Source organism: Corvus hawaiiensis, chromosome 2, assembly GCF_020740725.1.
Source record: "Corvus hawaiiensis isolate bCorHaw1 chromosome 2, bCorHaw1.pri.cur, whole genome shotgun sequence".
Classification (NCBI taxonomy): Eukaryota; Metazoa; Chordata; class Aves; order Passeriformes; family Corvidae; genus Corvus; species Corvus hawaiiensis.
The window spans coordinates 70229720-70254647 of NC_063214.1; the positions used below are offsets into that span (position 1 = coordinate 70229720).

Here is a 24928-nt window from a genome sequence, read left to right on the forward strand (position 1 = left end):
GTCACTAGGGGGCTCAAAAACTAGTTTGAAGGATACACATGCAAAGGATATGAAATCCTGGAAGAAGTTTGGTGGTACTAGCTAGGGAAACCAGAGTGTTTCCCAACAGCTCTTACAGCAATTCCCAGGCAAACCTCATCTCCTGCCGTAGCTGTTGGCTAAAATGTACCCCTTCGTCTACTAATAAAGACAAATAGGTACCTTCACAAGTGATTCATCTAATCCTAAAAGAGGCACCCAAGGGTTGATAACAAATGATTTATTATTTTGAGGTGTGGGTTTTGTCCATTGGCTATAAATAGGTCTATAATATGTAGCTCAAGTTTAACTTTTAGCCATCCTAGTTTGAGGATAATAAATTTCATAGTTTGCCTCCAGAGCTGATCCATGAAAATTGTACTGAATTGTAATTAAGTTGTAACAAACAATTATACAAACCAGTGAGAGTTCAATAAATTCAAAGCACGACTCTCTGCATCACTGGTCAAAACAGCAACAAGCAAAGCCAATAACGTGCTGCCAAGTGAGATTCCAGAGTTTCTTTGATCCCATATCTCAAAAATTTATTTTTTGAAAACCTGCAAATACTCAGTATTCAGGTCAGTTTAGATGTTACTGTGACTGGTGTATCAAAACCTACTCTCAATTAAATTCATAGAATGATCAAGCAGAAGTCAAGAAGTAAAACAAGGAATAAGCAGAAGAACCTCTGAAGACAAAATAAGTACAATGAAATAATTATTCAGAAATAGTTTCTTCACAATTAACTGTACAAATAAATAATACGAAAGAATAATAGAATGGAGACTTACAAGCGTAAGTCCTCACATTTTCAAAAATTAATGTAGGCAAAGCTGCTGGCATGGTTCCAAAAATCTGCAAAATATTTATTATTTAGTTTTGTCCTCCTCTTTTATAATGAATTCACAATTAAAGAAGCTGTAATTATAATTCAGATACTGGCAAAGTACATTCTATGGTGTTAACCACTGATAGATTTGTAAACAAAAGCAGCTGGACTGGAATTTCTTCAAGGAAATATTTACATGCCAACAGTTTATCAAACTGAAAGTCTGCAGATAAATCTACACATGGGCATTATGTTAATGACGATAGCAACGGTGATTCATATTCTTAGTTGTAGCTGCTTTGTACTGCTACAGCTGTAAAAGAATAAAACCTGGAAGGAAAAAGGATAAGGAGGCAGGCAAGGGTTTTACTCCCCTGCCTCCTTTCAAGGTTAGAACATTTGTTACATTATACTGGAAATAATGATTAACAATAGGGCCATTGTCCAAGATTCTTTCACCTCTAAAGGCCAGATTTCTGGAGGTATGTAACTCATTTTGGATGCAACTAAGGACTTAATGGAATTATACAAAAGCACAAATGTCCAGTGAATTTTTAAATGGATATCCATGCAGTTTGAAAATTCCAGGACACAACAAAGCCTTGGAAAAACTAAGTATACATGTGTTATTAAATCTTCCTACCACTTCAATGCCAGAAAATATCAACAGCTGTTTTAAAAAATGCTACCTGCTTTATTCCTATTCAGCAGGCTCGATTTGCATGCCACTATCTAGGCCTTGGGATTTAAAGGCAATCGCACCTTTGTATGAATACCTACACCCTACAGAAAAGCATGGACACCTTCCTATCAGTGTTCATTTGTCACCCTTTTGTGAGAGAGTTATATACGGCTGTAACTCCCACCAGAGTACCTCAAGAGTTCAAAATAGGACCATGACTTCAGTATATGTATTTGAATGCAAGCACAGACACACAAGAAAAGAATGAAAAACATTAGAAAAACATAAATAACAGAAATAAAGAAAAATAAAATCTCACGGCAGTAGGGTGCATAAATTTCAGCATTTAAGAATTTTTTTCAAGAGAAATTCAGAATAAATAGTATAAATAGAATAAATAAATAGTATAAATAGAATAAATAAATAATTAAAGCATTTCCCAAAGAAACTTCACCTTAATACTTAAAGCTTCTTTCACGTCAGAAATTCATTCTCTGGAGGATCTTGTTTTTAAGGAGAACTAGAGGTATCTGAAAAGAAGTCTCAAGTTGCAGCATCCTATTCTTTCCGAAGAGGGAAAGGTCCCTTAACTGCTCTTGCAAAGTCCTTGGAAGTAGCAGTGAAACACAGTGAACTGGGAACAGTATCTATCCAGTAGAAAGACTCAGACCCATTGGCTGCAATGAAAGATACTTGCTCAAAGACAGATAGCTGTGGGCTGAATCTTTCTTCCTTTCCTCTCCCAGACAAGACCTTCAGTGAGTAGCTGAATAATGGGGCAGCTGGTGGAGTAGTGACTGGAAATAACAAAGTACAATTCACAATGGCAGCAAGTACAGGTGACTGGACCTGTGTGCAAGCCACACAACTTGAATGTGACTGGGGGTTAAGAGGGGTTTGTGGTATGGTATGACTGAGAAGTCATGTGTGGTTTGTATGCCAAAGCAAGAAATTTACTGGTTAATTATATGTAATCACCAAAGTTCAAGAAATCTGTGTCCAAACACTGTAGAGAATTCCTTCTGTGTCATTTTCTCTCAAAGTAAAGTTGGCTGTTCACAAAATCTCCTGAGCCTGATCCATACTAGATGCTACACCCCCAAGTATTGTAAATAATTTCAACTTCTTTGCTTGGTTGGCTGTTTTTGGGGTTTGGGTGTTTTTTGTTTGAGGTGGTTTTTTGGCTGATTGGTTTTGTTTTGGGTTTTTTTATGTGTGTGTGTGTTGTGTTTGTTGTTTGGGGGGTTTTTGACTGTGTTTTGCTATAAACGAAGGAAGGCTACGGTAGTCTTGGACTATGGAAATCTGTGCCACATCCTAGGACATACTACTGTGTACATTCAGGGTGGTCGTCTTGCATAAGTAATGAGCCCTCTCCATATCCTGGAAGACTCTAGTCTACTGACTATATAAAGGACAGCACTTTTGCATGTACTCAGTAAAATCAGTGTATTGGGGAAGCACAAAATGTAAGCAGTTTTGTACACATCGACCTTCTGTCTCTTTTTGGGTGTTGGATCTATTGCACACCTGCAGAAGAACCACAGAGGATGGAAGGTTAGCAGAAACCCTCTCTCTGACTCAGAGAAAATGGCAGATAGGATCAACTGTGGCCAAGTGCTTCACGCAGTCCTTGTTAGCTCCTGTTCTGCCTTTGAGAAGGAGGCTGACAGAAATACCCTGTCTGCCAAGTAAATACTTGTTTTGAACTCTCTGTGGTTTGCAGACTAATTAGTTATTGCCCTATCTACCCTGGTTACTGCACTGCTAAAGCCTAATCAAATATGAAAAACTGTGTAAGAAATTTTTAATGTGTATTTTGGAAATTATACCAGCTAGGAAAATATAAAAGTACTAAAAAAAATGTCATTGAGGTGAAAGAGCAAAATGGAGAAGAACTGATGAAACTTGAACACTTTGATTTGTATCTCCATTCCTGTTGAACTTAATTCTTTACATGCAGTGAGAGAAGAATGGAATGAAAATCAAAGTAAGCAACTCTTTTTACCTTGAATGGAACAATATTTAAGAGAAACATAACTTTTAACACTGGAAACTGTTCATGATGCACAAAAACAAACTGTAGTTTCCCAAAATGTCCCCTGGTACTAATATTCTCGTTTACCAGAAGCTCATTTGCCATGGCCAAATGCTTGCTGATTCAAATAAAAGCACCTCACCAACAATTCGCACAATGATTTAAATTGAACTTGGCCAGCTTAGATAAAAAAAGAAATTACCTAAATTGGAAAAGAAATAAACCTTGCTCAAAATACAGTTTGCTCTTTCTACCCCAAATTAAATACAAAGGAATGATATAGTGGCACTCTCTTTAATGACCACTACTTAGATGAATATGCAGCATTTTTTAAAAGGGTGAAGTATTTTTAAACTTGAATAAAACATACAACTACAGACTATTAGAAAAATGCATTGTACGACTCATTTAACTCAGGCAAGTTTTATAGAAGGGTCCAGGGTTAGTAGGAGTCCTAAGGTAACTGCCCGCTATTGTTCTCGGAACAAAATACACTCTTCTTACAGTCCCAAATATAATCTTTCTGAATGCTGATAGCGGCTTAGTAAATTAAAAGAAAAAGCACTAGTTATTGTTATCATAATCTGTCTTCACTCCAGTAACACCTGGAAATAAATAAAAAAGAACAATACCCTTATGAATCAATAAATAGCTAATTGATTTAAGCATAATTTATTTGTAAAAAGAAGATTTAGTGCAGCGAGGCAGAATATCCCTGATGTCATACATTTGCAACTTCATAAGATGTCCCCTCAGTACCCCCATGCCCAATTCAAAAGCCTCACTCAAGACAAAACCCCACCTACCAGCTTTAATTTATCAGCTCCACTTCAAACCCAAACCTCAGCAGGGTTTATGGGACCTTTTGGAGATGGTGCATTGCAGAGGGCAGCAGGTCCAATCACAGAGCGTGTTTCCATTGCTGATTGCTGTGATGCAAGGCAGGAAGGACCACACTATGACACGATGCAATCTGTTGCGCTTCTAGGACTGCATCACCTCACCATGACATTACCAGCAATGAAGCTGCTACTGGTTGTCAGTCCTGGGCTTATGCAGAGTACCAGCTGCTAAGGCCACATCGCAAGTGGCAAAATCCAGATGATATCCTTTCACATGACTAAGTTCCACCAGGGAAAGAAACTGCTTTAGGAGCCTGAGTGCACACCAGAAGCTCAAATGCAAGGCAGATTCATCCTACAGAGGCCCATTTTTGCACATAAGCTGCTCATGTAGATGCACTTTTAATGCATCTTTAAAAGACAGGAGCTACAAGACACCAGACCTGTCCACTTCTCAAAGTAAGTGGTATGAACACTTTCCCAAGAAAGTATGGGCGGGGCCATTCAGGTTGCCTCTTATTTTCAGTGGATTCACACTCCCTCTCCTCTCCATCAGTAGAGAGCTAATACTAAATAGTTACAGCTTGATGTGCGTGGGGGAGAAGCATGAGGAGGAAAAATACAACAAGAGAAAAAATGTGTTGTTCAGTGTAGTAGTAGGGCATATGGGTGGTTGGACCCTTGGGCTGTGGAACTGTGGAAATGGTTGGGATTGGCAGCTGTGTATTTCCTTCTTTTCAATTATTCTTCTAGGTTATGTAATGAGATTTCTGATGTGGTGAAATGCACAATACATCACTTTGTTCAACTAAGATTCTGGCTCCAAGAGGAGGTTATGCCCATGCTAGGCATCTAGGTGCCTCAAAGGGGAACTGATACATCATTATCAGTGCCCAAGCAGCGTTCAGGAGAGTCATGGAAACACCTAGTAAGCATTGCATACTTCAAAAATGCACTTTATTATGATTTTGAATTAGGTAGGTGGATGCTGTTAGAGTTTCTTTTTTCACATTTTGAATCCTGAAATCATTGAACTCATTTTGTACTATAACCATTACCTTTTTTCCTCCAAGTTTGTCTATAGCTTACTTTAACTTTTTGCTGTGATTTTGTTTTAAACCCACAATTCATCACTTGGGTCTTATCTTCTATATAAGATCTATATATGCCATATATACATCTGCAGCTTTGTAGAGGTTTGTGTTGGAGGCATATAGGATAAGATTTTACCCGGAAAACCTGAGAATTAGAGCTGCTTTATTATTAATAATTATTATTAGTATCATTATTTACTGCTTCTGTAAGGTGTCCTGTGAAGCTGTTCAGCTTCCAGCACTGAAGTGGCTTCAAAGGGTAATACTAGCATCTGTTTCCCAGAGGTGTGCTTGTTATTGATCAGCTCACAAAGAAGGTAATACTTTATCTCTGTCCTCTTCAATTGTTAAATTGAGTTCAGATTGTTCAAGAGATCCATGTAGAAATTTATTTCTGGCTTCCAATATATCATCCCATCACCGAACAGCCAGAATCTGCAGCATCAGTTTGGTCACAGTGAACAGAAGCCAAATGGTTATTAGTTGCTTCTGAATTGAATTGAAAACGATGTCTGCTTGCCCAGGACCCTGCCAAATGAGTTTGTTTGCTGCATCTGTATCTTGCCACATCTTTCTAAAGAGAGTATCTTTAGAATCCATTTTCTCCTTATTGCATCACTATTTACTTCCATCTTGACAGCTGAAATCTCCTCTTTTCTGCCATCCCTATGTTCTGTTCAAAATTCTGTTGCAGCCTCATTCCTTCAGCCTGCTTTCCTTACCAAAACTTTCCTTTTCATCTACTTTGCAATTCACCCCATTATTAGCACTTCCAAAACAAAACCACTACAAAATCCTTCAGAACTGAGTCCTAATTAAATATGCTTGTACCATGATACAACTTCAGAGACACTGAAGCCCAAAGCCACTCCTTTTGTCTCTCCAGTTTAAAATGCCAAGTTTAACCTTTCCATACATCGGGCTCCCAATCTTCTTGACAATGCTTACTTGACAGAGAAGCCAACAATCCAAATTGACTGCTTCAAAGTCCTCAGTATCTTAGAATGGTAAAAATCTATAGAGCTACAAAGTAGCTTGGTCTTGCAGGACCAGTTCCAAGAAAGGAATTTGAAAAAAATGAAGGAAATACATTTTTAAGAAGGGATCTGTTCCAGCTCACCATTTCCAATTTCCTCAAAGACTATCTGGCCAGTATACCCAAGAAAATGACATCAACTTACTTTCTTTAGCCCAAACAGCTGGTTTTTTATATTATTTGACATATTATTTATTGTCTTATATTTATTTATTACTAGAAAATTCATCTGATATCTGACTGACAAGTTGCTAGAGCTTATAATTCTTATTATTTAAATTAATTATATCTGTATTAAAATAGGTGGCATTTTTATCCTCTCTGTATTCACTTTCTGTATCTTCTCTCACATCTTGCTGTTAGTGCAGCTCATTCTTCTGGCCTCCTGATATGGAAGATCAAAAAGCTGTGAATGCTTAAATATATCCCAGCAATTTCTATTCTAGATCTGATGACTGCTATTTATAGGATAAAATTTTGCTCCTTGTTAAGATGGACGCAGAAAGTGTTATGCCTAGAAGGGCATAATGCAAACAAGCCTTGTAGGTCTAGAAACACAAAAAACTGCGTTTGGAAGGGATCTCTGAAGGTCAAGCAGTCTAAACGTCTATAAACTGCAGACAGTTAGACCAGGTTTCTCAGGGCCTTGCTCATCCAAGGTTTGAAAATCTCCAAAGATGGAGATCCTGGAACTTTGCAAAAACTGTTCTAGTGCTTCATCTTTCTCATTTTGACTTCTTCACCTTTACATCCAGCTGGAGTTTCCTTTATTTTTTTGTAGCAGGGACCTGTTTTCTTGTCCTTTTGCTGGATACAGCAAGATGAACCTAGTTCTGTTTTTATTAATCTAATTTAGAGCATCAATTAATCAATTCACTGAATATGCCAACCATTGCTACTCTAACCTGGACGAAGAAATCATGTTTCTCCATAGATCATGTGCAAATTCTCCCAAGTTGCTTAGTATTGCACAGTACTTCACTTTTAGGTGAACAAAGCTTCCAAGTACTCTGGGTATCTAGATTTTATTTCTAATTTGATTCCTTTTAAGAGCTTGAATTCCAGAAAGTCCTTGTTTTCTCTCTCTTTGAAAGTGAAGCTTTTTAAGCAGGCGGCTGTAGCTTGAAATGGTGTGATACTGCTGCTGGTGGAACCATCATCATTGATCAGGATGAGCTCCTGCTCAGCAAAGGCTCACTAATACATTCCTCAGTATCCCATGGATGAGTTAGCAGCTACTGAAAAAATAAGTTTCACAGAACTCTGGAGCTAGGATATTTTGTTTTATGAACAGCACTGAAAATGCCTGAAGTTTGGCCAGCAAAACTGGAAGTACCTGTAATCAGCAGTCACACTTGAAAGTCTTGGCCTCAGTCTTTGTTTATTGCAGTCTTGTGTCAAATAACATGTAAGCACATAACAAATGAAGTAATTTTCAAGAATTTATAGAACCTTCAACAAATAAGAGGTTTGCCTTTCAGATCAAAACCTGACCTTGAAATCTCTTTTCATTGCAAAAATATAAAAAAAGTTAAAAGAAAAAATTCTCATTTGAGTCTGTCAGTTCTTACAGGATTTTCCTAAAACTTTAGACGTCTAGCTGCTAACTCTGAATTTCTTCAGGATCTGACCATAACCGACTACTAAGTTATAGGCAAGATATATTTAGCACAATCTTTTCTTGATTTTGATCTGAGCTTTGGCATAATTTTTGTTTTATTTAAGTCACAAGGAGTACCAACATCCGACTATCTATCAGCCCATTCAGCCTCAGACCTGCTAAATGCCAGATACCTTGCACAGATGAAGCAACTATTTATTAATGGAGGTAGGGTGAAACTTATGAGAGTACAGTTCCTTTCTGCTGAAATGGATTATTTCCTGGGATGCTTAAAAACATAGAGGTAGGTTGCTAGTCTGTTACTGTAGAGATAATTTGGGTTTCAGCATGAGCCAGACTGAGATTAATGAGTTTATTACTTTTTACCCTGCTTTAGCTGTGCCAGAGTTTATAGCAGGGGAGCTGGCTACAGTGTAGCTGGGATCCTTACTAATTCAGACATGCCGGACATTTTAATGCAGGCAAAAGGAGATTGTGATTGCCCTATATACAGATGACCAAAATCCTAATCAGCCAGCCAGCAACAACAACCTGCTGGAACTCTGTCAGATTCATGCTTGCCTGTCAGCCTCATGCTTGCAGTCCCCAGGCCATCCGGGGTTAGTGGAATGGGCTTATCCAAGAAAGCTAATCTATTCTGCTGTCCCAAACAGGTCTGCCCCCTAATGAAAGCAGAAGTGTTCATGTAGGTATGGATAAGAAAGGAAGGGAAGAGAAAGGATGGGAAGAGAAGGCAAGCCAAGGCCAGGCAAGGCAGGACAATAAGGGAGAATACTCAAAATCAGTCATACTTCTCTGAATTTTGAATTTTCTGTAAGAAAAACCAACTTAGTTCCAGATTTACTCTTAAATAACCATCTTGACCCTAAAAAAAAGCAGCCTGTTTTTTTCTCACAATGCCACCTGAAGATATGCTAAGCCAGAACTATTTCTTTCTCTAAATGCCTGTTGAAATGTCTAAATACTTGAGGTTTGTTAAAAAAAGTGTGTTTCTAAATACATTTTATCAAGTGAAGGAGATTTGAGACAAAACCAACAGGATTACCGCTGCATTTTTGAAGTTAGAGGAATAATATTGTTTTTTCCATCAATGTGTCCACTTTACATTATTCAGCACAAAGCTTTGTGAAATAAGAATCATGGGAATATCACAATATAAAGGAAAAGGTACAAATAACAGCTTCATAAACTGAGAAATGTACATAAATAAATCATGTAGATGGGGGCAGTTTGCTTAGCTGGCAAGAAAAAAAAATGGAAAATATGCTTGTTAAACAATAACCACAGAGTGTGCTTTTATGATGTTTTTCACCACAGTAATTCATATTAGAGATAGAAGCAGTTGCATGTTAAATAAAATCATTCAGCATTGTTCTCCTCACACTACAAAGAGCTGACTTATGTTGTTTTTAGATGCCTCCCATTAGAAAGTAAATATTCCTCTGATGTTATACATTTCAGAAAATTTAATAAAGATGAACTGTAAATAAAGTCGCAGGGAGATTTCAGACAGTTTTATTAGCAGATTGTTGAAAAGAAAAGAAAATTAAATACAATAACAGTAAACGTGGTTCTCACATTGAAACCAGGCTCAAATAACTAGGCTACCATAGAAAAATTTCCAATTCTTGCATTATGATGTAAAAACAGATTTTTGTACAGATTTTGTACAACAAAATTCGTAATAACCTTTTTCATTTTTAGAAAACTTTAAATATATAGATAAAAATAGACAATTTTCATAGGTCCTACATGAAGATGAGTATGTTCTGTTCCAAGGGCTTGCATAGAGCGCAAATGTGGTTATAATATAGAACAACTAGACATTAATATCTTTAAGATTACAAAAGCATATAAACAATAACATGAGCACAACTTTTCTTCATAATCTATGCAAAAAAAAAAGGAAAAAAATCCAAATCAAAAACCAAAACCAAAATACCAACCCAAAACCTGTAAAACTAAAGAGGGGCAAAAAATTTCAACTTACGGTAACATCTCATGTTCTGTAATATTTACACTGTTTTTAGCAAGATTCTTTCTAAACATCCAGCTCATAAATTGGTTCCCCTTTAATCCTTAATACTTCTGTTTATGTACCAAGCCAAACACTGAGGCATTCCCAAAGGTCTTGAAAGAATATACTGTAAAACTACTAAACCTACTTACAGGTGACTCTATGCAAGGAGCAGAGCAATGGTAAATGCTAGTACATATTTCAGTTGTAGGCTTTTAATTCTCTTTCAGATATGAATGATTCAAAAGCTTGCCACAAGTCCATCTAACTTTACAGCTGTTAACCCTTTAAAGACTGCATATGAAAAAACTGGAGTACAGAATCCCATATGTGTTTAAGCAACTATGAAAATCATGAAAGAATCATGGTTAGAAAATAACATCACTACAAAGTATTAGACAACAATATTTAATGAAAAATATTGCTCAATATTTCTTTAAAAAAATTACTGTGATGTGAACTTGTATATACATCTTTCTATTGTTAAAAAAGGATTGTGGTGGAGTAAATATGAACTGCAAAAAATAAATGTGTACCAGTATTGCAAGGAAGACCTACAAACTATAGAAGCTCAGTGCTAGAGTTTACAAAACATTAGATTTTTTTTTTGGACAAAATAATATTAATATCCAATCAGAACTACTTTTAAAGAAATATTTGCTTTAAGTTAGGCATCTTAGACATTTAAGGTTTTGATGTTTCCATGTAATAAATAATATTTTATACGCATAAAACATTAGATGAAGAAAGCATAATCACAAAACTTACAGTAATAGCACTGATTCACAAAATCAGTCTTTAAAGGGGTAACCCAAAAGTACGCAAAGCAAAGAACATAATTTTTAGTAATGTAATAAGCAGTGTTTTGCAGCTTACTTCCAGTTATCAGCACAAAGGTGAAAACACATATTGTAGCTTTCATAAAGACAGTGAAAGTAACACATAACCATCCTTCCCTAAGACAAGGTGGGAGGGACAATAGACTTCAACTGTATCACTCAGTTCTACGTGGAATTGGACTGATACATCAAGTGTTTGTTAGGTTTTCTTTTTTTTAGCAACATTGACGTAATATGACATTAACATATAAAAATATTTCTGGCATTTTGACTTGCTGCTCAGCCACAGTCCATTCTTAGAAGTGCACTAGTCAGGGCACTAACCAGGGCTCAATATACAAATAAAAGTGGCTGATACAGAATTCTGACTTGTTACCAGATGCTTAAGATCTCATTCAGTAATACTGTGACTCCAGGACAAATATTTACATGCCTGCATGCGTTAAAACTAGAAAGGTGTCTTTCTGACCAACAGGGTGACAAAACAATATTATCTAAAAGTTTCATTTCCTAAACTCTAGATTTCTACTGCATACATAATACCTTCCTTGTGTGATCTGTGTTATATACTGTACATGTGACCAACATTTTGATAAGAAGCAAAGTCTTTTATTTCATAAACCCCTGCCAGTTTACAATGAGAAATTATTATTTTTGTTTTTTTTCTTTTGTTTGTTTTATTTTAGGAAAAGAGACTTTGTGAACAGTAAAACAGTTTGTTTACATTCAGCATTTCTTTTCACTTACACAAAATTCCATTTCACTTAATGTATTCTAACATATATGTGTTGGTCTCTTGGAAAGCATGTGGAAAAAATGTCTTTAGAAGAAAACCCTCAATCATAGTTTGAAAACTGAATATATCAATTTTTTCTTCTTTTCCTTTTTTTTTTTTTCTTTTTTTTTAAATAAGAATCCTCTTATGCCCTCTACGAGTTCATTTCTGAGCTGTCTTGCTGGTTTCGGTATGGTATAACAGTCTGTAAGTGTACTTGGACACTGCTGGAAGGATCATTGGATGTGCTCAAATATAGAATCATCAGAGGAGGAGAGAGTCTGCATTCCTTGAAAAAGGGAATACTCAGCCTTGTTCTGACCGCCTGTAATTTTGGATACAATAGTCCGGCGCAGAGATGCAGATTTTCGCTGTGAGAACAGTGCTACTGTACATTTACACACATTCTCTAGATCTCCAGGTTGAGCCACAGGAGATAACCAAAGGAGGACACTCTTGCAGAATTCTTTACATTTTTGAAGAACATTGATAAATGAAGTTGAGGAAGTTGGTTTGAAAACATTTTGTTTCCACAGAACTCCTTATGAGCCAATGTCTTACTGCAATGTTCTTTACCGTAGCACACGTATGTTCAGCAGGAAAAATTCAATACATGACAGTAGTTTTCAAATAAAGTCTTCCATCTAAAATATGAAAGAGAAACATTTGCTTTATATATTTATATCTGCAATGACTCAAAAAGAGGAAAAACCCCACAAGACTTAAAATCTCACCGGAAGCAGTCATGTAACAAATCTGTAAAATGTCCCCTATGGTACATTTTGTCTAAAATAAAAGAAAATCATAAAATATGAATGTCACCTTTGCTATTTCATCTGACAGTGGCCAAATTAACTCTGTTGAAAATTACACGCACTTTGCAAGTTGTGAAAACTGTAACAACTTCTGAAGCTTTAATGTATGCTGGACTCGTATCAGTGCTAGGGCTCTAGGAATGTAGGTGCAGCCTCTGTGCATGTGTTTATACTGATATGCAAACATAACTGAATAGTGCTGAACAGCAATTATTTCCTTCATGGTTGCAGAGCAAAAAAATCTCCTTGCATGCAATCGTTAGTACTCCCATCGCTAAAGGCATAGCTCATACTTTCTGATTTAGCTGTGTTGTTAAATATACCATGTAATGTAACCATTGTGCACATTTGTAGCTATTTATATAGAACCCAGTATAGGATATTTAATCGGTATCAGTGAAGTATAGCCTCCTTCCCCCCATAAATGAGATTAACTGAACAATTACTATGTTAAAGATGCAAGCACGTTTCTCACAACATTTTTTCTACCGAAGTGAGGAGCATATATTTAAAGTGAGATATGTGAGGGAACATGAGAAACTATAAGCTCACCTAGCCAGTAACTGTTGATCTAGAAAAATTTGAAGAGAACATACTGCCACCACATATTTTCACCTAATTTGTAAGTACAAAGCAATTTTTTCTTCACTTGGGACATGAACATCTTATATACACCTATTTTCATAGCAATATAAAGATTAGTTTTTAAAAAACAGAAAACAGACAGAAAAACTTCTTAGCTTTCTGACCTGTAGAGTAGAAAGTGTTGTCCCCATGTGAATAAAGCACATTATGAAGCAATTAATCCTCCCCAGTGCATAATTACTAAACACTACTTATATTTTAGAATGTAAGCATTTGCAAGTACAAGCTGTATCTCAGCTCTGAAAGTTTGCATGAACTTCTTATTTAAATCTAAGTAAATTCAGCAAATATTTCTAAGATTTCCGAAGTTTTTATTTCTGTTTTGGATTTCTTAGTCCAAAATTTTTATTCCAAATCAGTCTATAAAATTTTTATTAGATATACAGTAAAAATTACATATACAGTGAGGAAATTGTGTGACATAAACCTGTGCAAATGAATGCTGAAATTTTTTAAATGCTTGGTTATCATTGAAACATGTGGCATCACGTCCATGAGCTTACTGTAATTGTTGAGAGATAGAAAAGTTTAACCTGAAAGCAGACGAAAGTACACCATACACAGCTGTAAAACCTTCTGCACATCCCTTTCCAGTTCCATCAGAACTGCTGGGGAAAGCAGGAGACTGCAGAATCACTCTGCTGCAGTGATTCTTATCTAGTGTCCCTTTGTTTTTCCTTTTCTCCCACTAGGTTTCTTTTGTGAGCTTCTGGGGTATATGCCCTTCTGCTACTTTCTCCCCATCTTTACAATTTTTTACCCCCTTTCCCTACTTTTTCATGTTCCTGGCTTCCTGGATTTTTTTTTTTTTTTTTTTTTTTTTTTTTTTTGGCAGAGTAGATGATAACTTTCCCACTAAATAAAAGTGCTTCCACTCAGAACCATTTCCATTCTCTTCTCTCTTTATGGTCTTTTTTTGCACTGAAGAGAAATAAAAAGCAATTGAGTAAGGCCTTAACTTAAAGACTTTTTTATTATTATTTGATGCATGAAGACCAACAAAAATGCTTATGGGAATTCAGGAGAGAAAGAAGGAGCCTCTGAAATGGAGCTTGGTAAAACTGAAGGCCTGGAACACCATCTCCAAGGAAAACCTGCATCAACAGGATAGCTAGTGCTACTCCTGGCCACGTTTCCATATAGCTCTCCCAAACATATTGAATAAACACAATAAACATTTACAGCACTAAAGCTGTCTGGATACCTCTGTAGGAGTATTATTCTGCATATATACAAACACTTTGGCTATCCTGAACGTACACTTGCTAATGAATGCTATGCATAATTCCCTTACCTTAATATTCTGATAACCTGCAGTCAGTAACTGATTTTATTTTACTATACTAGGTCTCCATTTACCTTTTAAAGTATGTATTAAAACATATTCTCAATTAAAAATACAGCTGCAGGAAGCAGAATCCTTGTAGCAGCCAACAAAAGATGAACAGCAGTACAGTTTCAAAAGTCAGCTCTATTTTACACTGCTTAAGGATCCAACTGGGCAGTGAAATCAATAAGAGATTTTCCACTTTTAGAAGAAGACACTATCAGATCCTGCATTCTGTATCCGCAGACTAAGACAATGAACAAGAATAGAAATGGGCAGCTCTACAAAGCACCTTCCTTACTAAGTGAACAGATACTTGTTTATATACATAAGTTCTCTTCAACATCTTCATTAATGCCTTGGCCACAGGACTCAAAGGAATACTAAGTAAGTTTGCCAATGACACTAAATTGGGAGGAGCTGCTGACTCCCTGGAGGGCAGAGAGGCCCTGCAGAGACACCTCAACAAATGAGAGAGGTAGGCAATCACCAGCCATATGAAGTTTAACAACGGCAACTGCTGGATTCAGCACCTGGGATGGAGAAATCCTGGTGTTGTACACAGACTAGAGAACGACAGGTTGGAGAGCAGTGCCACGGAAAGCGACCTGGGGGTCCTGGTCAATGGCAAGTTGAACATGAGTCACCAGTGCCCTGGCAGCCAGGAGGGCCAACCCTGTCCTGGGGAGGATCAGGCACAGCATTGCCAGCTGGGCAAGGGAGGGGATTGTCTGGAGGGGAAGCTGTATGAGGAGCAGCTGCAGTCATTTGGTCTGTTCAGCTTGGAGGAGACTGAGGGGAGACCTCATTGCTGTCTTCAACTTCCTCACACGGAAAAGTGGATGGGCAGGAACTGATCTCTTCACTCTCATGACCAGTGATAGGACTTGAGTAAACAGCATAAAGCCAAGTCAGGGGAGGCTTAGGTTGGATATCAGAAAAAGGTTCTTCACCTAGAGGGTGGCTGGGAACTGGAACAGGCTCCCCAGGGAAGTGGTCACAGCACTGTGGCTGAGAAGTTCATGTAGCCACTCGTGAATAACGAGCAATAGGTGAATAGCAGTGCACTTTAGAAATTCAAAGACTTCAGCTGTGCTAAGAAAAACTCACAGGTCTGCAGAGGAACGATAACCTCACATCACAAAGTGGTGACCAAATACAATCCCTATATTTAACTGCTGTCTCTTTCCATTGGTGACTCCTACTACCTTGTTCCTATCCACTTCTCTCCCTATTCATAATGTTCTGAGGTTCTTCCCAAATGACAGGAACTTCTCAGTGTTGTTGCCAAAGCCACCAGAATCACTTCGCCTCTAGGTGTAGCCAGAGCTCCTATCTGAATACAAGTGGAGTATTACCACTGATAGGCCTTTAATGATTTCAAGGTTAGAATCACAGACAAAACCTACAAGTCATGAGAGTGATCAGCAAATCGAGCCAGCTCATCCTTTGTAAGGCAATGTGAAAATGCCACTACTCCTAAATCCTGAGCATGCTGAGCATGCCTGTGCCTTCTGCCTCCTGATCAGCTTTAATTTAACAGCTACACAGGCCTGTTGCACTACTTTGTTCTGTTAACAAATGCAGAATTTGTCTATCAGCATAAAAACAATTTAATGTAGAACAAATATGGAATATTTTAGTCACACAAACATATGCATACAAACATATACTACACAAACACACACACAGAGCTTTCACTAAGGATGTTTACAACACTGGGGTATATTTTTAGCCTACTGAAAACTGTTGATCTGTGGTGAAGTTTCCCAAATTTACATACTGTTATATACAATATAAACACATGAAACTTACTTTTACTCTTAGGAAGTCAAACAAAAACACAAACTGGGAAAATACTGCTAAATTTCTAAATAGAACAGTGTGTGATTAGCAGATTATCATCTGTTTTAATTGCTCTTTTGCAAATGGCAGTGTTCAGCAAGATCACACAAGCTCATGCTAGTAACTCAAATTGAAAATGCCACTACTCCTAAACATCATTTGTTTTTGTCTGTGGATTGGTATGACAGAAATTCTACCCAGTGAGGGAGTATTTTTTTTAGATCAACTCTTTTTAATTAAGATTCATTTGGAGGATTTTGAATGAACATGCCCAAATAGTTAGAAGGTCATAAATGTTATAAAAAACAAACAAATGGAACTGACATAAAAGTTTGCAATGCTGAAACAAATCATATGCCTTGAAATGCATTCCCACAGAGATGTCATCTGGGGAACGATTCACATTAGTGTTCTGTGGGCAGCTTGCAGTAAGTACCTCTATGGGCCCAGCATTTTCAGAGGTAAAAACAAAAACCCACTCAAATATTATTACTATTAATATGCAACCTTGTAAACTGACAAAAATGTGCAATGAAATGTTAAGTTTTGTCTTCAGTTGCAAACTAAATAAGTCATCCATTAGATGGTAATGTGTGTATTTCTGCCACTCAGTATAAGTCACAGTGGGGTTGTTCGCCACCCAAAAAATCGTATTTTAGTTTATATTCTCCGAGCTGCTTTAAAAATAAATGTAATAACAGTGATCATCATGACTATAATACTGCAGTCTTTGGTTTATGAAAATCTTCAAATCAACGTCCAAGGTATTCTGTCACATCTGAATTCAGTCACTTGCTATCTTATAAAAGCCTACTGAGGTAAATTCTTCTTAGGAATAAAATAGTGTTTTCTGTAGTTAGGAGCTGAAAACAACCAACCAATTGTCCAAACAGACAGAAAAATACAGTAGAGAGCTGATAAGAAAGAAACCTCTAGGGTGCAGGTTAAGAGGGAAAAAAAAGGGCAAAATACTTTGTGAGAAGGAAAATCACAGAGTCATAGAATGGTCTGGGTTGGAAGGGACCTTAAAGATCACCAAGGACCACTCTCCTGCCGTAGGTAGGGATTCCTTTTACTAGACCAGTTGCTCAAAAAATGAATGATAGGATATGAAATCTCAGTGTGAGCTTTGGAAAGTTAGGATGCCAAGGTTTGAATAATTTTTTATCTTTTTTTTTTTTTTACTGTAATTTGTGAACTGTAGAATAGTAAATCCCAGCCCATGATCCAACAACCCGTACATCAAAGTAGCCACAGTTTTAGTCACTAGAATTCCTAACTTCTTTTAACATATTTTTGTCAAATATGGACAGGCCAGTGATAGAAGCCGATTTTCACTCAAAATGGGTCTTAAGGGTATTTGAATAGTGTATCTATTAATCTCTTTGTACTTTCAAAGAACAAAAGTTGATGTCTCTCGTTAATAAGAAGTGAACAATTGAAGACAGGAACTTTATTCCCAACTACGACTGAAATTTTCTGTGATTTTGCTTTTTTTTTTTTCCTGTTTCTCTGTTCTCTCTTTCAAACTTTCTGTTTCTTCCCCTTTCTATTTTTTGTAGGTGGGATTTCATGTACTTATGGTTTCTCAGTCTCTTTTCTTGTCCTTAGGAAGATAATGGCAGTGTTAGCTGAAACCTCGAAGGACTATATTAGCAAAAATACCAAAAAAATCAACAGCAACCAAAAAACTACACATGCATATGCACTTAATGGAAACCAAAGGTTCTTCACTCATAAAAATCCATTTGAACCCCATCTCTGTGGCTGGTGACTGAGCTGATCTGAGCTTAGAGCCCACTTCTAAAATCACATGTTGCAACACAAAATCCCCAGGACTAGCCCATGTGCTCCTAAAGACAGCAGATGCTTCATACTGAAATTAAGTAGAGTTGCCAGACCCTCCAACCATTAAAAACTGCTAACTTCAGTTTAAAAGAAATAAAACATTTGTGACCTTAAATGGGGCTACTTATATCTAAATAAAAGCAAAGCTGCTCACTTGTGCTAAGTAACATAATAAATTGCATTTCCTGTTAGGAAGTAGCTTTATTGAAAATGGTAGCTATTTTCTCAGAAGTTATTTCCAAGCACCTGTAATCTTAATGAGGTTTGTCCCTTTCAAAGAACAGTTGTACGTGCATGCCCGAATGCACACAACCTCTTCAGCCCAGAGCTGATAAAAGCATCTGCATGCCACAGCTCAAGCACATTTAAATTATATAACTAGTTGGTTTATTTGTTTTAATAGATGGGGCAAATGTGAATCACAGTGTACTTCTAACCTTTCATTCAGGTTGGTGTTGTAATCCTTTGGAGGAAGAGAAACAAAACAAAAGAAAGGGATGGCAAACAAATGGTAATGATTCATGTGATATTTGATAAGACAGCAATGGGAAGTCAAAATAAAAGCAAGCATATTGTGGCAGACGGAAGGAATCTTAGTCAAGTTGTAACCCTTCTTCAAAAAACTCAAAGGAAACAACTAATTAAGGAGGAAATATATTTTTGTATACTCTTCATGTATTTCACTCCAAACTGAGACACAAGAGGATTTATTTTCCACCGAAGATGGAAGATAAAAATGGGAGTCTAGCTTTTTAATCATGGGAAAACCATTTAGGATGAGCTTGAGTCTTTTTCGGTTTGCAGTGTGAGACAAAAAGCCCAGCATTTGTAAAAATCAGTCATGGAATCAACTGAACATAACTTCTCATAATATTCCTAATAAAGTGCAAAACAGTATGTTGTGAGGGGAAACAATACATCCCAGTGTCTAGGCTTAATTAGAACACTGAAGTTTTACAACTCAACACTGAAAAGGAGGGACAGAGGGATATTTACTAAGTGGAAATTGTTAGTGGCAGCACAAGTCAATTATGTATTGGGGAACATGGATGGATCCACTGCCATCTTCCCTAGCAGAGTAAGAGCAGAGTACAGGAGATGCAGGAAAGCTGGCTCAACCATTGAGGCTTTGAAATTCAAGCCATTTGTTGTTTTAAAAAAGTGCTCATCCAGTTTTTATGCAAAGATGGGTGATTTCACACTGCATGTTCATTAAACACATGCAAATATGAAGTATGTAAACATATTTGGCCAAACACTATCCTAGTTTGCCCTTTGTGTAACACCAATAAATTAGTTTCAAATTTGCATATTGTTATTAATCATACACCTTTCATTTCTCTACTTAACATTCATGTACAAATATATTTGTGTTAATACTCAGTGCAAATATTCAGGAAACTGAGTTGTCCCTGTGTTTCTTTTTAAAATAGCAATTTAAACGTAAGAGATTTTAATTCTAACTTAAGACATAAAATTAAGCCATGGATGTGTAAAAAAGGGCATCTAAACACCTTTTTTCACAGTTATTTTCAAATACTGAACTATCTTCTCTCAGTAATTTTACCATGTGTTTTAGTCATTAATATATATTTCCATTACTCCCATGTTACCGTGGGAGTAAGCTAAAGGTCAGCAATCTGGTCTTTAGTAAACTAACAAAGCAGGGGAGTACCTGAATATGTCACCTTCTATTATTTAAAGATAGTAAACTAACAAAGCAGGGGAGTACCTGAATATGTCACCTTCTATTATTTAAAGATCATATAGAATGCATAAAACTGGCCATTTTGAGGACTGAAAAAACTGAACTAGTAAGGTGAGAAATTGTTTGAAATAAATAGATTTTTTTAAAAAGTCACACTGTCTTTTCTTGTGAAAAAAGACTACAGAACTGATTACTTACAAACACTGAACCTGAGTCACTAAGGCATTTTACTGTGCCACTTCATGTTGGTAAAAAAAAATAAATTAACAATGATAAACAGAGACACAAACAGAACAAAACCCTTTCAACTGAAGAATCATGTGGAAAAGTTATTAAAGGATGAAGTCACAGCTAAATACAATCAGTCTGTGAGTTTCCACAGCTCATTGTGTTCAGTGCTGTTTGTATCACAGTGCGGATAATTTTGGTGCTAAACAATCTGTCCTGCATAAAACAGTTTTAAGTTCTACAAAAAGGTGTGCTTTATTAGCTACTTTATTTCCAGAAACATAACTTTTTTTTAGTGTCAGCAAACAACCTTGGATCTGATAGCAGAAAACTGAAAAAGAGTTGAATATTGGGACATGGTTTCTGCCTGGCACCTTCTTTCCCTTTGCTTGTTTGGTTTCGGGGGTTTTTTATAAAGTCTAGATGGAAACAGAATTTACTACTCATCCCTTTAGTCTCATTAGTCTTCTTTCACTTCTCTCCGTTTTGCCTCCTTTTTTAGCGCTTTGCCCAAATGATCACTTTTTTGCACTAAACATCATCATCAAAGTAATCTTACATACAAGATATCAATCATACAGTTAAGCTTCAAACAGGCTTAAAAATAATTACTTTCCTTTTCTGGAGAGAAAAAGTGGCCATAAAATGAAATTGGAACAAAATACAGTGGATCAGCATTTGTTGGAGCTTTCAGCAGTTTTTTCTTCTGAGCTGAATTACAGAAAATATCTATGCAAAAGTACATAGAAGTCAGTATTTCTTTAAAACTATCCTCCATATACACACCGAACAGAAACACACACACAAATCCTTTCCATCACTTAACTAGAAGGTGGTACAATAGGCACGATACATGTGTATACAACTATAGATCCCATAATAAACTGTGAATTAATAAAGGTCTTTTATACAATTCTGAAAAAGTAACGTGGGTCATGATTTTTTTTTGCTAGGAATAGTTGTGGCCATAGTTAGTAGTCTCCATCAACACAGTGTGATGTTAATTTCTTTCAGCAGACACAAATAATTTATGAAGACAAGCTTTTCTACAGTATTGTCTTTTCTAGAGCTTTACCCCCACTACTTCTCAAAATACAGGAAAAGACTTAGATCTAATACCTACTCCTACACAGAGCACCTCTTCTGATTCACAGAATCAGAAACCTACCTCACCCTTCTCTCCCAGCCACATCTTTTCTAAAAAAGTAATTTGAAATTCATGTTACCCAAGTAACTAAAAGGCAGACTAGTGTTTTGTTGTTTTCAGATTAAACACCACAATTAATACAAGAGTATGTAACTGAGGTGCCATTTGCACTGCTGCAGTTTACCAGAAAATAGAGACCACTTAAAGAAAGCTTTATTGTTCTGCATACATAATTCTGGAATATGTGGAATCCTTTTTTAATATCAGTATCACATTAGCCCCCCACTTTAATACACAACCACCCTTGTTCTCAGCTGTGTGCTAAAACAGAGTAACCGCCCAATGCAAAACATGAAGAAATAGTCACATGCAGAACAGGAAGGAATGAGGCTGTAAAACAGATAGATTGCACAGCAGCAAGCTTATGGAAAATCTGTTAAGGATGCATGGGATGTCAAAACCTATGTAACATAACCTTGCTGCTTCTAGGTATTTTGTATGAAAGCCTGTTTATGGAAGACAATGGCACCAAACAGTGCCATTCAGCTCCAGAACAAGAGTCAAGGCAACAGAAACCAAATCACAAGTCGTGCCCTAGGAAATGGGCTATGAACGGAAGTCACACATAATTCTTCCAGCACACAGAAACAGAAACTTAATGAAGTTCCCAGGGCTTAGTATGAGCAGCAAAACCACAAAACTGAAAATAAAATCAGCTCATGTTAAATCTGAGGAAGACTTCAAGCTGAAACATGTTTATGGGGTCTAACTCAGTAGTTAACTACAAAGCAGCACTTGAGCAAAAGGCTTTTGTTCGTATCCAGAATGAAAACTACCAGCATTTTAGATTATGAGGGAACTCTGCTTCTGTGACAAGAGCTAATGCTAGCCCAGGTAGGTTGCTTTTCAATTCAGAGTTCATACTAGTTCCCCATACTAACTGTAAACTTCCATCTTGAATACATCTTCATAGATGCATTTAAGTACTGCAATGACAAGCCAATCTTCCCCATTCCCTCTCAGTGGTAACATAATTTCAGATAGGTACTTCAAAATGATTATTTTACCCTCCCAGGAAAAACTCAATTAGCCTTAGGGCCAGGTGGTTTGAATTTGGCACCACTCTGTGTCTTTGCCAGTAGAGATTCCTCAGAAAAAACAGCATGTCATGACAGACTGTGTCCTGGACGCACCCCACTACAGAAATCCCAGACCATATGGAAGCAGCATGCTTTCCCAGAGAGAACTTAACACCACGGTTCATCATCAAAAAGTAAGCAAGAGAAAAGAGAATGGCTAAATTAAACCACAGAGCAGTCTTAACCAGTGATTTTGGGATCAAGTGACTACCTTGGAGTCAGAAGCAATGAGCTGTGCAAAATATCTGAAGTGTAAAATTTTCTTGCTTCAAAGCGTGATTTTCTCAAGACAGAGGAAATGAAAAATGTTACTTCCTGGTTGCTTTTACTCCTCCCCCCCATCTCCCTCCCTCTCCCCACCTCCCCCAGCTTTCAACTTACACTGTTTCTTGTCAATAGCAAGACACTAATGTCATTGTACAAGTCACTTGCAGGGCATTCCCTGGAACAGTGTTTAAGATACTGGTTACCCATGCTCAAAGTGAATAATTTCAGTACAGGCTACTAGTACAGTAGCCTGTACTAGTACTCTACTCCTCTACAAGGAATAGAGTCCACAATATGCAAATAAAATTAATTGATTTGCTTATCACAGAAGAGCAACTGATCATTCCTCATATATACATTAAATAATAATAAGAGACACAAACTAACTCTGTTGCAGGAACTCAGCTCTGGAGTAGTGTCCCAGGATGATGGATGTATTTAAATGGTATTTACAAATATATTTGTGATACGAGAGCCCGAAAAGGCAGATTTTAAAGCCCATCTAGTACTATCCCTAATGCTATGCTTTATTTCTTTATAGAAAGATAGGCAAGAATTGAGTATATCCTGAATATATTTATTGAATATCTGGCCTGGTAAAATACATTTGGCTATAAAGTTAATTTTAGCTGGAAAATCTAAGGAGTAAATGGTTTTGCAAGAATATGAAAAAACCTAGAGGGAAACCTTATAAAATGAGGATTCTTCTGTGCACTGAATGTTGAAGATCAAACTCTGGAACTATTGGCCATTTGGAACTGGAATAGAACTGATATTTGTATGTTTTAATAGTGGTTTAGCCTTTCAATATTTTAGCATTGGGAACCAGATTGCATCGGACAGCATAGTTACTGCAGCGAAAGTGACTGTGATTGTCAACAGATTTCATAGCAAGGTTGAAAATGGAACTGATCCTCTAGTCAGTGCACTACTTTTATGATACTTCCAGTATTTCCAGTGAAGCCAAGGAGTCTGATCCAACCACAGTATTTTATGTCCAATTCATCAATGTGCAAAGATACTGTTCTCTCTCCAATGGCTAAGAGTGTATATCTTTGAGTCACAGTATAAAGCTAAAAACGAAAGCAAATTATTGCTGCTTTTTATTTTATGTTTGTATTCAATATAGCTTGATTACTTGAAAGGAGTTGTAGCCAGCATATTGCAGCATGAAACAATATCATGAAAAATACATGTCTTCTAATGCAATGGTTGCACTGACAGTTTGTCACAGGCAAAATCTGCAGAATCAACACAGGGACTAAATAAACAAGTCAAAACTTGAATTATCTAATACAACATTGTATATTTTCAACAATCCATATTCTAATTTCATGCACATAAAGCAGCACTGTAAATTTTTTGGTCCTGCCTTCATAACACTTTGTTTCCAAGGCCAGCTGTAGCACGTTGTGATCCATCCTTTCTAACATCCATGACAAAATACACTATTATGCTATTGCTGCTTTTCCTAAGCTATTAGAGGCTGCATCACTTTTAAAAAATAAGGCTGACAAGAATATAATAGAAAAAATGTTTTTACCATTACTGGTACACACTTTGTGTTTCTCAACTAGGAAAAACAAAATGACATCACATTATCATTATATATGCTGCTGTCTCCCAGGATGTCCTTCAGGTGTTACGGAACCCTACAATGAGCAAAAGCAAAATATTTCTTTTTAAAGCTAGCAGTCTATTCTATAGAATATATTTTCCTCTTTACAAGCCAGCTGGCAGTTCACTGGAAGAATACTTATTATAGATATATGCTGACAGCAAATTTTAGCCTAGATAGAACGTGATGCTGGCTAAGTAGTCCTTCCAAATGTGTTAATTTTAGTTTCACTTCCTTTATACTTCCTTTTCTTAGCTGATTTTTTAAAAATTTCATAGGAACTTGAGATACTAATAGAGATGGGTCAAATTCCACATCAAGTCCATGGGAAAGCCAAATGCTTGAATTACACAAAGGCTAAATTGTTTTATTTTATTCTTAATCACATCAATATAAAATAACCACTGCAAGAAAACCCTATTTTTAGAATTAAGGTAGATTTAACATAGTAATTGCTTGCTTTTCGGGTTTACAATATGAAATTTACATGAGTATTACAGACATTAAAAATTTGTTCATCTTAAAGTATTATAAATATTTCCTATTT

The 24928-nt window shown here is 36.6% G+C and overlaps 1 protein-coding gene across 6 annotated transcripts in view; it reads right to left on the reverse strand.

The window, feature by feature from the left end:
• Nucleotides 1–9662: 9662 nt before the first annotated feature.
• The window catches only part of DACH1 (dachshund family transcription factor 1), a 359657-nt gene continuing 344391 nt past the window's right edge, over nucleotides 9663–24928 (reverse strand). For all 6 annotated transcript variants that reach the window (XM_048295555.1, XM_048295557.1, XM_048295556.1 and 3 more), the window contains one exon: nucleotides 9663–12438. In XM_048295555.1, the coding sequence (XP_048151512.1) occupies nucleotides 12401–12438 (38 nt within the window). In that variant the 3' untranslated portion in view covers nucleotides 9663–12400. The remainder of the gene's footprint in view (nucleotides 12439–24928) is intronic.